This window comes from Protobothrops mucrosquamatus, unplaced genomic scaffold, assembly GCF_001527695.2.
Source record: "Protobothrops mucrosquamatus isolate PMUCROS unplaced genomic scaffold, P.Mucros_1.0 scaffold_261, whole genome shotgun sequence".
NCBI lineage: Eukaryota > Metazoa > Chordata > Lepidosauria > Squamata > Viperidae > Protobothrops > Protobothrops mucrosquamatus.
Window position 1 is genome coordinate 165352 of NW_015386337.1, and position 12053 is coordinate 177404.

The window sequence follows — 12053 nt, forward strand, 5'->3', positions numbered from 1 at the left end:
GCGCTTTCTCACTGAAAGTCGGCATATATTTGATTTAGTTAATTGCATGCAAGGCTCTTAGATCATACCGCCCCATATAGAGTTGCATTGATATGAAGTCTAATCCATACATTTGTTCCGTCTCCAGACTATTATGTCAATCAAATTGCATGTGATATAATGGCTTGTATGTCCTGAGATCCTAGCACGGCACTGAAACCACTGATTTCTAAAAGGGAAGGAAAACCTCCCAATCTATGTATAGAATTTGCAGCCATTGCAACATAATTTTATTGAAAAATGTTTACATTTATATTGTGTGTAACGAATATTGTAAATAGCGTGCCTTTGTACAGAAAGAATGACTGAACTACTTTACTTTCACGTAAAAGCATAGTACAGGTATATTTGCCCATTGTGTGTGCATTTTTATGAGGAAGTGAAAGGAATTAACCACTCAAATAATGGAAAGAGCTTTTCCTGCCAGCGTTGTCTCTCCTTAATGACGTGACGATGTTTAAAAGATTCCCTTGTTTCAAATTGACCTAAAAGGGAACTTGTCATATAAAAGAAATGTGATACATGGTAAGTTTCTTTGTGTTTGATTCATAGGATCACATTTCAGAGCTGTGGCACAGAGCAGTTCCATTAGCTCTGGGTTATGCTGTCTATTCCAAACTATTGTTAAAGCACATTGTAGATTTCTAGCTGCACATGCAGCAAAATTGGGATTAAAAAAAAAAGTTGACTATTCATCATGTATAAATATTGAATAAAGAACTTACCACTCTGGGTTTTAAAAATGGGTGCCTGAGTAAACGCGTGTTGTAATTGGAAACAACTTGTTTATAATGACTTTCCATGGAGACTTTATAATTTGCTGCAGAATAGTTATTGCTCATAAATGCCGCAATTAATTGTGCTTCAAACTTGGACGGAGCCACTAGAGGGCGCTGTGCAATAACTGATGCCTAATAAACTCCCTTGGGGCTTAGAGAAGAATAGCACTGCACTCTTTTCTAATTACCCAGAATTTAACCAAACAAAAACACTGCTTTATAAAACCATATAGCTGGGAGGAACCAGCTCCAGAAAACTCACTTTTTTTTTTTTTTACATCATATAAATTTGAATAATGGGATTGGGATTTCACTATTCCCACAACTCATTCTGAGAAAAAAGCTTAAAAGCTTGAATTATTGGAATGCTACTGCCTCTTATTTAAAACAAAATCAAAAACAGGAGAGTTAGGAATATACAGGTGAAGTGTCAGTTGGTTTTCACTGCAATCTTAATTTGCAAAAAAAACATCTTTAGGCCTAGAGAAGTTTTTTTTTTAAAGTTGAATGACTGCAGCCAGGATTTTCTTTTAAAACATGCTGTACAAAAGACAAGCAGAGCACATGTTTATGGGCTAAATGGAGTTGGGCAAAGAGCTTTCTACAATGAGAGATTACTATAGGCAGTGTGCACGTTTGGTGTGCTTTACATAGGGTGGAAGTTATCGTCTTGTTGTAGCAGACTACTAATGAAATTGATTTTTTCCCTCTCTACCCCCCCCCCCCACCCCAGCTGTCAAAATCTGCCCTTAGTGTTTGGGGCAGCCATCTCAATAGATTTTGAGGCTATGTGAAGGAAGAATCTGCTGTCAGCAGAAAAACTTTAGAAAAGCATAAACCTGGACGCAACACTGATTTTTAAAAACAGTAGTTGTGCTATATATTTCTCCAAATGTCTCCTGTTTGCTCTAGTGAAATTGGCATTTTCTTGTAAGGGGTTGGTTGGTTTTTTTTCCTCGTAAGAAGGGACTGACTTGACAATTGTAACTGAGCCTCTTCATTTTATTTTTTTGTGAAAATGGATGTTGGGTCGGAAAAAGCCTTAAAAGAAATTGCTCTGTTTGGAATGTCAACTTCACCTTTTTTTTTTTTTTTTTTTTGCTTTATACTAAGCTTCCTGCAACGGCTGGTAAAAGAGCAAAATGGCCTGATTCGGTTAATTTGGGAGCTTGAAACAAATTTTAAAAATGACCGAAATAGCTTGTTTCAAGTAGTATATGAAACTTGCTTTCCATTTTGGGATGGAGCTTTTTGTACTGGAAATTAATTTTTTTGAATGGGAAATATTTTGCATATCCCATACCATTTCTTGGTTACTTAGAAAGCCCTATAACAGCTGTTCTTTGAATATATCTATAATCTCAACATTCTCTTTATACCTAGAGCGGGGTAGACAACCTTGGCTCTTTTATGACTCAGGGACTCAGCTGGCTCAGGAATTCTGGGAGTTGAAGTCCCCAAGTCATAAAAGAGCCAAGGTTGCCTACCCCTGACCTAGAGTCTAAAGCTCCACAAGTGATTTCTAATCAAATGCTTTGTTCGCACACTGCACTGAAGCACACGGATTGGCGAACATGGTCATATTGCTACTTCTGCCCTCTGACTGATGAGAGTAGGAAAAATCCAGGCTTAAGGTTGAGGGTTTGCTGTCACTCATAGGAATAATATCTTGATCACTAGAAAGTCTGTCCATGCTGAAGCTGATCAAACAGAATAACAGAGACCTTGGGGCTCATCTAGTCCAACCCCCTGCTCAAGCGGTAGACCCTCAACCATTTCAGACAAATGGTTGTCCAATCTCTTCTTAAAACCCCCAGTGATGGAGCACCCACAACATCTGAAGGCAAGCCATTCCATTGGTTCTTTGTAAGGAAATTTCTCCTTACTTCTAGATTGGTTCTCTCCTTACTTAGTTTCCATCCATTGCTTCTTGTCTTGCCTTCTGGTGCTTTGGTAAATAGATTGACCCCCTCTTCTTTGTGGCAGCCCCTCAAATATTGGAAGACTACTATGTCATCTTTAGTCCTTTCCACTAGAGTAGACATACCCAATTCCTGCAACCGTTCTTCATAAGTTTTAGCCTCCAGTCCCCTAATCATCTTTGTTGTTCTTCTCTGCACTCTTTCCAGAGTCTTGCCATCTTTTTTATATTGTGATGAAAACTGGATGCACTATCCCCAGAGTGATCTTGCCAAGGTCTTATAAAGCGGTACTAATACTTTACCTGATCTTGATTCTATCCCTGTTAATGCAGCCTAGGACTTTTTTGTTAGCTGCAGCACTCTGCTGGCTCATATTTAAGTGATTGTCCACTAGATCCCTCTCACGATTACTGTTACTGAACCACATTTCATCTAATCTGTACCAGTATCTTACTTTTCCCCATATTGAGTCTCATTTTGTTAGATAGGCAATGATGTTGATGTACTTCTCATTCAGCTGCCCAGCAGTCAGTCTGACAAAAGTGAACTCGGCCCTGGTTTCAAAAGATCTCTCTGTTATTTTCATGCAGACCTCATGGAGATAGCTCTTTTCTTCCATAAAGACACTCTTGTGGGGCTAGAGGGAAGAGATAAAAAGAAGGGATTATCTGCTGTCTGTCGGAAGCTGAGATCTTCATTTATTCGCTTCTGGATGAGAGCTTGGAGTCTATGGAAAAAGCATAGAGGAACTAGTAGGAAACCAATGTCAAGAGATTTCCCATTACTGCTTTTAATGAGTAGAAGAAGCAAGAGAAGTTGAATGAGAGAAACTTTCCTGTACATGCTTTAAATGGATGGTGCCACCATTGAAAAGCTGGGGACAGGTTTGTTTTCGTCTCTCCAAGACAATTTGCTTGCCCAGAAAGGGGACATTATCAGGGATAGATAACGTGACCTAAAGAGGACAGCTTGACTACCTGCAACAGACTATCATCTGAAATGTCTAAAGGACGCAGGTTTCCATGCTTGCAATTCATAACTATTAAAGTGGACAGCTTTCCATCAAATTCTTCCACACAGTCCCTACAGTTTCTACCTAGATCAGGGGTAGGCAACCTTGGCTCTTTTATGACTCATGGACTTCAACTCCCAGAGTCATAAAAGAGCCAAGGTTGCCTACCCCTGACCTAGATAATAATCTAGTTTTGTTTTTTAACTCAAGGAATAGGATAAAGATCCAGCTCAGATAGTTCAGTTATCAGGAGTAAAAGTTAAGGCTGAATGAGACAGGATGTAAATGTGAGCATTAAGCAAAATGTTATGACTCATCTAAATGGCTCTGACCTAACATAGAAGAGAAACTGGAAAACAGGGAGGACGAGGAAAAAATAGGATAGGTGATATGGTGCTAGTTGCTAAAGAAGATCCGGGAAATGTCATCCGGCTTTAAAAAAGGACAAATCAAAAACATATGATTGCAGATTGTAAAGTTACTTTTGGCCAAAAGGGGAGGTGAAGTTTGGCTGATTCATCCTGGAATTATTGGGTAAGTAATTAAACTAGTAGCAGATAGGAGCAGCCCACGCAAAAAAATATTCTTAATGTGTTGTTCATTTTCAGAAACCTGATATGAGTATGCACTAAGCCTACATGGTCTATACCAGAGAGTGTCCAACATGGCAGCTTTAGGATCTGTGGATTTTAAGCATGGTTGGCTGGGGAATTCTGGGAACTGAAGTCTACAAGTCTTAAAGTTGCCAAAGTTGAACACCTCTTAACCCAGCAGTACAGAAGAGCTTTAAATAGTTCTATTTAGCACTGCAAGATAAGCCTAAAGCAGGAGGGAGAAAGCACAAATATTGAATTCTAGGCAAAGGTTAGGTAGAACTGCAAAAATTCTGAATTTGAAACTGATATTCAGTTCCAATCTGCTGGATAGAAATTAGTGGTCCAGAACAACTATGGTTGTGACCGAAATTTTCAAGTTGCTCATGCTGTAAGCAAGTTCAGGTACTTCCTTATCAAGAGAGGGGCTCAACTGTTAAGCATCTTGTTATCTACTATGGAGAAATAATGGAGGAAAGTCTTCATTTGAACATGGATCTTTATTTTGATTAGGAAGTTCTGGAGAGAAAAATGAAAACATAAGGAAGCTGTATGCAGAATAAACTTACTGAATTAGTCTCATAAATTGTTTCCAGGAGACTCCATGAAACCCATATATTCCAGATTTTTTAATAGTTATATTTATGCATTCAAGGTGAGATCTGAGACACTGGATTGCAGTTTGTGTTCTTCTCACTAATATCATGTGCCTCTCCTGCAACATTATTTAATAAAGAAGACAGTTTCTAAGAACCAAAATGATAAGTCACAAACATTGATTGATTGATCGATTGATTGATAACATTTATAGCCTGCCCGTCTTACCTCAAGGTACCTCTACAAGGCAGCCTAAAAATGAAGCAGCAAGCATTTTTTTGTGGGAATTCCCATTTCCTGGACCAGCCCCCTGAGGTGAGGGTTGCCCCTATTCCTAGGGTCTTCCAGTCTTGATTTTCCTAGAGGGCCTTTCAGGATTAGCTATAGAACAATGAGTGCTAGAAGTAATGCTTAAGGTAATACTGTAATGTGTTTTGACTGCTATAGTTGAGCTTTAATGTTATTTTTTTTAAATAAAGTTATTTAAAAAAATTATCTTTAAACCCCTAGAGTCCCTCTGGATTGAAGCAGGGATAAATTGCATAGCTAAATAAATGGTGCAATCCTTGATCCATGTAAATGTATGGAAATAAGGACTTACTTAACCAGTTGTTTTTTCCAATGAATGATGGTTCACACTCCTTATTGCTTTTTACTCATTATTGAAGTTTAACTTGTGAGGAGAAAGATAATAGATGCCAAGCCATAAATCTCAGTTCTAGATTCTACCCCTTGTCCTGAAAAACAGGCAATGAGAACCTTATGAAGACAATTTTCTTAGATAGGTTCATGCAAATGGAACAGCTGTGGAAAATCAGCATGGTATCACATTAAAGCAAGCATTTACAGAAAGATGTATGCTGGAAAACTTTACAGGCTGTACAGTCCATATATTGTCTTACAAATACAAAGTAATTGATAGTTTATAGGAAAAATTGAGTGATAGGTGACAAACTTCTGTGCTCCCCTCTTTCCCTCAACATTTGTAGAGTAACCTTTTCTCTATGGATACATGCTGCTTGAGTAGTTTTCCTGGTTTTATATAGGTGGGAGAATGAATTAATACTAATTACGATGCTTTTGTGTAAAGCTTTGAAATGCATGCCTTTAAAAAAAACAAAGTAATTCACTTTATCTCAAGACTGATCAGGGATATTATGCTAGCTTCTTCTGACAGTGATGGATTGTTGTGTTCTTATTCAAGTTGGATTAATTTACAGTATTTTTTTTCCTATGCATCTTGTCTTCCTGGGCCAATATTGGATTTAACTCAATAGTTTCATTGTATGATTTGGTTTGTGTTTTCGGTTTGATTGACTTTAATTGTAAGTGGCCTGGAAATCTACGGGAATAGGGAAATAGCCAGTGTAATGAAAATATATGTTTTTTAATCTTTGTAGTAACTAGGGAATGAAAGATAATGTTTGTTATACTCAGATGTTGTTGGAGAGCTGACTAAGTAAGAGAGAAGGTTTCAGTCAACTATAATAGATAGAAGAGATCATATTTAAACTAAGCCCTTTGTGGTTAAAAACTTAGCTGCTACAGCACTATATGGGTAGTCCTTGGCCCATGACCACAATTGAGCCCAAAATCTATGTTGCTAAGTGAAGAATTTGTTAAGTGAGTTTTGCCTCATTTTACTACTTTTCTTGCCACATTTGTTAAGTGAATCACTGCAGTTGTTAAGTTAGTGACATGGTTGTTAAGTGAGTCTGGTTTGCCCATTGATTTTGCTTGTCAGAAGGTCGCAAAGGGTGAACACATGACCCCAGGACACTGCAACCGTCATAAATATGAATCAGTTGCCAAACATACAGATTTTGAACATATGACCATGGGGATGCTACAACAGTCATAAATGTGAAAAAATGATCATAAGTCACTTTTTTCAGTGTAACTTTGAACGAATGGTTGTAAGTCAAGGACTTCCTGTATTCTTGATCATATTCTGTTTCATGTTACAGAAATTCTATAATAAATGAACTGATACCCACTTAATAGTGATGGCGGTTCTCATAAAAGTGGAAATTATCCTATCCTGCTTTTCCATTGTCCTTCAACTATCCCTCTTTCCTCTGCTTCAGTTATTTCCTGAAATAAGAAAGTTATTCACTTTCTCACAACCTGTGTGACATCCTGGCACTCTGCAGTGTGTTGAATTTTCAGCCAGCTTGGCATTCGGTCTTTATGCATCGAAAGCTTCGGAAAGCTGTTTTCAAATTTTGCCTTTTTTTATCCCTGATGCTTTCAGAGTGCCACACAATTTTCTAGCCAGTACTTCTAGTGATACACTGAGGAATGTTTTGGCAGTAATAAAATAGTGGAAGGAATTAACACCTGCAGGAGAAAAGGCTTCAGCAATAGTGTTTGATGAGTAGCATAGGAGAAGTATTGAGGAACAGAAAGGAACAACACACTGGTTTCAAAGATAGTTATCCCAAATCAGTTGGCAGACATAATACTAGGGACTAACTGAATAATTAAAATAAGAAAGTGTCTTGTGGCAACTTAAAGAATAACAACTTTAATTACTTTTCAAGGTACCACAAGTTTCTTCCTTATTGCTACTATAAATGAGTTACATGGGCACATACACACCCCTGGAACTATGTAATTGAAGTACTTTGGTTAATCATTTCTTGTGTGTAAAAAGTGGAGGGTTAAGGTTAGTTTATTGCAGGATTCTCAGTCTGCAGTATCTCAAAGGCTACCAGAACAAAAGTTTAGCAAGTGTCAAGTGCCAAAGAGACAGAACAAAGTAAAGTTGACATGAAAATATTACAAGACTTCTCACCCAAAGCCAAGTCCTGCAGCTTTTAAGAATATGTAGGTGTTCTTTTGACATGCAATAGTTACCTATGTTTGAGTTGGGGGGGGCATATAAATTTGTTTAATAAATAATAAAGATACTGTTTTGAAAAAGCATTGGGACCCAATTTTTAAAAACTTTCTAAAAATAACTAATTCAAGCAACACGAACCAGAGAAGATAGTCTCACAGTACAAAGGCTATAAAATAGAGGAACAGGACTTTGAAATATATTTTCTGCATAAGGAGCTGAAATGGAGGTTTCCTCATTGTGTTAAATATCCCTCCCTTGATAACTATAGATTTTTTAAAAAAAATCCTTGTCCCCACTGCTGCACTTCTGTGATTCAGAGAAGAGCAAGGAAGTAAAAGGTCAGTGTGACTGGGAGCAACTTTCACCAAATACCATTTGACTGTAAAGGCCATTTCTCATATCCTGCCAAAGCAAAACCATAGAGCACTGGTCAATCATGGTTCCCTGGTGGACATCCTCGCAGATGTCAGTGTTTGCCAGAGGTATACTTGTTTAAGTGAATAAGGATAGACTGTGTGAAATTACTCTGTCGGGGACCTCAAAAATCCATTTTATATCAGAGGAAAATGTGACTGCCTGGAGCATTTGGGTCATCTCAAGAGATACCAAGTATTCCTCTTAGTACTCCTCTGAACTATCACAGGCTCATCACTGTTTTGTGGAAGAGCTAAAGAGATGTCTCAGCTATCCATCTTAAATCACGGAAGAGTTGACCACCAAGAACCACTGAACCTTCAAAAACGTTAAAGAGAGCTACTCAGTTTTCTCTGCATCCCTCAGTTCTGTCCATTGTGTGTACTTAACCCCTGAAGTCAACATTAGTCTACCTTAGCGTCTCTCAGCCTTGTCAATTTTAAGATGTGTGGGCTTCAATTCCCAGAATTTCTCAGCCAATACTCAGTATGGTTTTTCATTAATATGTAGCCTGGCATATTATTACCTCAGCCCATAAGGCAGGTGTGTTTGAATTCATAAAAGAGCTTATAGTAGTGTTATATTGGTTTCTGTGTTTTTGGCATCCGGTGCTTCCTCATTCAGTGGGAGGAAAGAAATGAGAGTTGCTACCACACCCTAATGGAAGAAGGTGTAGTGCTCCTGGACCTCTGCTGTGACCTGTTTTGTTTGTGAGTCACTAACTAAATTGATTGGGTGGGTCCGACATTCATTTTCAAAGGGAGGAAGCAAGAGGTGCAGTCAGTCACACAGAAACTGGGAGGCTCTTGCTGTGGATGGATCTTGTCTTTAGGCTGCTGTATTCACCTGCTCTTTTCTAAAGCCAACTTCTGCTCATCCTCTCCAACCTATGGAGTCTACTTTCAGAATTGTATTGTTGTTGATGGTCGTGGCTGCATCAGCAGAAGAGGATCACTGCACATGTCCAAACAACAGACGGACACGCTGTGAAATGGAGCAAGGCAGCTGCATCTGCAAGGCTTTCGGTTCAAATCAGAAAGTGGACTGTTTAACTCTAACATCTAAATGTCTGCTTATGAAGGCAGAGATGAATGCCCCAGGCAGCAGGGGGTTTCCAAAGCCTGAAACTGGTTTTTTGGACAATGATGGACTGTATGACCCAGACTGTGACAATAATGGCATCTTCAAAGCCAGGCAATGCAATCATACAGATACTTGTTGGTGTGTGAACAGTGCTGGGGTCAGGAGAACAGATAAGCATGATAAAAACTTAAAGTGCGTTGAACTTGTTAGAACAAGCTGGATTTTCATCGAGCTGAAGCACAAAGAACGGGAATCTCCCTTCTCCCAATCTGAAGTAGCAAGCAGTCTTCTGCGCCTCATTCAGAACCGGTACAAGCTTCGTCCAAGCTTCATCCCATCTATTGAATATGATTACCCATTCATCAAAATTGACTTGAAACAGAACACTTCGCAGAAGTCCTACCCAGATGTGGATATTGCAGATGTAGCCTATTACTTTGAAAAAGACATCAAACGTGACTCCCCTTTTGCCTCCTATAATAAATTTAATATCACGGTCAACGGAGAACCATTAGATATTGAAGAAGTCCTCATTTACTACGTGGATGAAATCCCCCCCGAATTCTCAATGCAATTCCTGAAAGCTGGCATTGTGGCAGTGGTCGTGGTGGCTCTCTTGGCCATTTTAATTGGGATTATTGTGTTTGTGATTATGAAGAGATGGAGGACTGGAAAATATAAGAAAGTTGAGGCTAAGGAGATGGGTGAAATGCAAATAAACCGGATTTCATAGATGCTGCAATTTTGAAAGCAAAATTAAGATTTTGACACTGAGGAAATGAAAAATAGATAAGATTATCCCGTTGTTTGAAGGGAAGGAGCTATTAATTTTTCCTTCTAAAAATAATCAAAGATTAGGGTTAGGGTTAGGATTAGGGTTAGCTTGCGAAATATTCCCTAGTTGCAAAATGGAAAATTGATGAAGTTTGAAGATATATTTGAAGTTTCAGAGGGAAAAAAAATCCTAATGTTATAACCTGTTCCTGAAATGTTCCAGTTTCATAGTGTTTTTTTTAAAGAAAACAATGTTGTTTCATAGCTACACAGTTAGCTTAATTTATCTTAACTCTGTTTCTATACCTGTTTTATGTGTATGTTAAAATATTTTTTTCTGTGTTGCTCAAGCACATATATACATGACTTATTTCTACGTTTAAGATTGGCTTTCTGTTTGTTAAAGATACTACACTTTTATTTTGTAAGTTTAATTGGCTGAAAAGATTTGCTTCTGTTTCGGATCTAAAACTGTAAGAATGCTACTTTTGTAAAGTAATACCAGCATAGCTTTTCTAATGGAATCCATCTTGTGTAACAGAATGGTATCTTGAAATAAATTTTCTTAACTTTAAAATGCTGTTAAAACTAGTGCTGTGATGAGACTGGGGTGGAGAGCATGTGTCCTACAGATCTTGCTGAACTACAATTCCCAGTGTTCCTCACTGTCGGCCATGCTAGCTGAAGCTGCTAGAAGTTGCAGTTCAGCCATAGTGGAAGGAGACTGTTTCCTCATAAACTGTTGGAGAACAGCTGTCCTATTTGGGAAGAGGGTTCAAGCAAGGAATTAGCCTGGATTCATTACATTACATTTAATGTGTGGATCTGGTTGTTCGTACCTGACATAAACTGACTTTCTGGCTTTTATGAAATGGATATATTTTTGAGTTCTGTACCTTGCTGAATGTCTGCTGTAAGGTTGCACTCTCTAGTACCGATATATTCAGGGTGGTATGTAAATTGCTTAGACTACTTTAAAATGGATGACCTAATTGGCCCTTTCAGTCACTACTATTTCCTGAGAGCGTCATCACTTTTCACCTTATGGTAGCATCATTTCATGGTAAGCTAGTGCTTACCATGCTTTCTAAAGAAAGCCAACATCATGCAAATAAATGCTATTTCCTTATAACGTAGTTATGGAAAACCCAAATCACTTCCCGCACACCTCTGCTGTTTAACAGCCAAAAATGATTCAGCAGAGTACTTAGGACATGACATAGTTTGCTGTTTCTTGTTTACCAAGGCAATCCTTTAGATAAATAATGCACTCCCTCTTAGCTTTGTAACTTTGCCAAAATGTAAGAACTAGCAACGCTGTCCATTTATTTTAGTTTCAAACAATCTAAAACTAGGTATTGAAAAAGAAACATAATTATTAATGGAAATGCATTTCTGCAGTTAGCAATCTATAAATAACCTATTGAAATCAACCTAAATAACATTGCAAAAAAAAAAAGGAAGGATACTTACAATTTTTAAAATTCATTTTTGTTTCACTGCAGATAGACTCAGTCTACAAATCTTGATCCACTGTTTTATGTGGTGCTTCCTGCAAGTTCAGTGCTAGGCTGATTGTTCAATATGCAATGTCTAATCTTTAAGGCCAGTTCTTTGATTAACAAATGATGTAATACAATATAGGCAGAATAAAATCACCACTAACAAAAAGTGTTGCCCTACTGTAAAATAATCAGGTTCTCAAGATTTCTCCCCTACAATAACAAGCTATTAGAATAGTTATTATGAATTTTAATAGTGATCAGAAACTTGCACAATTGCTTTCATCGTATGTTCCTGGCCCAGGAACATCTCGGGGGCCTACCTCGAGGATGGGGTGTGGAACCCCGAGAGGTGGCATGCAGTGGTCACGGACAAAAAACTATCCAAATTATTTAAGTTAAGAACGTTTTTACAGGGGTGTTTTAATAAATTTTTAGGGGGAACCAGGGTGGATGGGAGGGGGGAGGCTCCCCTTAGGTCAGGACCAGCCAT

General features: G+C 38.2%; 1 protein-coding gene across 1 annotated transcript; it reads left to right on the forward strand.

Moving 5' to 3' along the window:
- Positions 1–8953: 8953 nt before the first annotated feature.
- TACSTD2 (tumor associated calcium signal transducer 2) lies at positions 8954–10635 on the forward strand. Its single transcript, XM_015831563.1, has one exon. The coding sequence runs from the start codon at positions 9091–9093 to the stop codon at positions 10015–10017; it is 927 nt and encodes a 308-aa protein (XP_015687049.1). The 5' UTR covers positions 8954–9090; the 3' UTR covers positions 10018–10635.
- The last annotated feature ends 1418 nt before the right edge of the window (positions 10636–12053 follow it).

Coding starts and splice junctions, on each gene's coding strand:
- TACSTD2 (XM_015831563.1), top strand. CDS start 9,091: ATGGAGTCTACTTTCAGAATTGTATTGTTGTTGATGGTCGTGGCTGCA.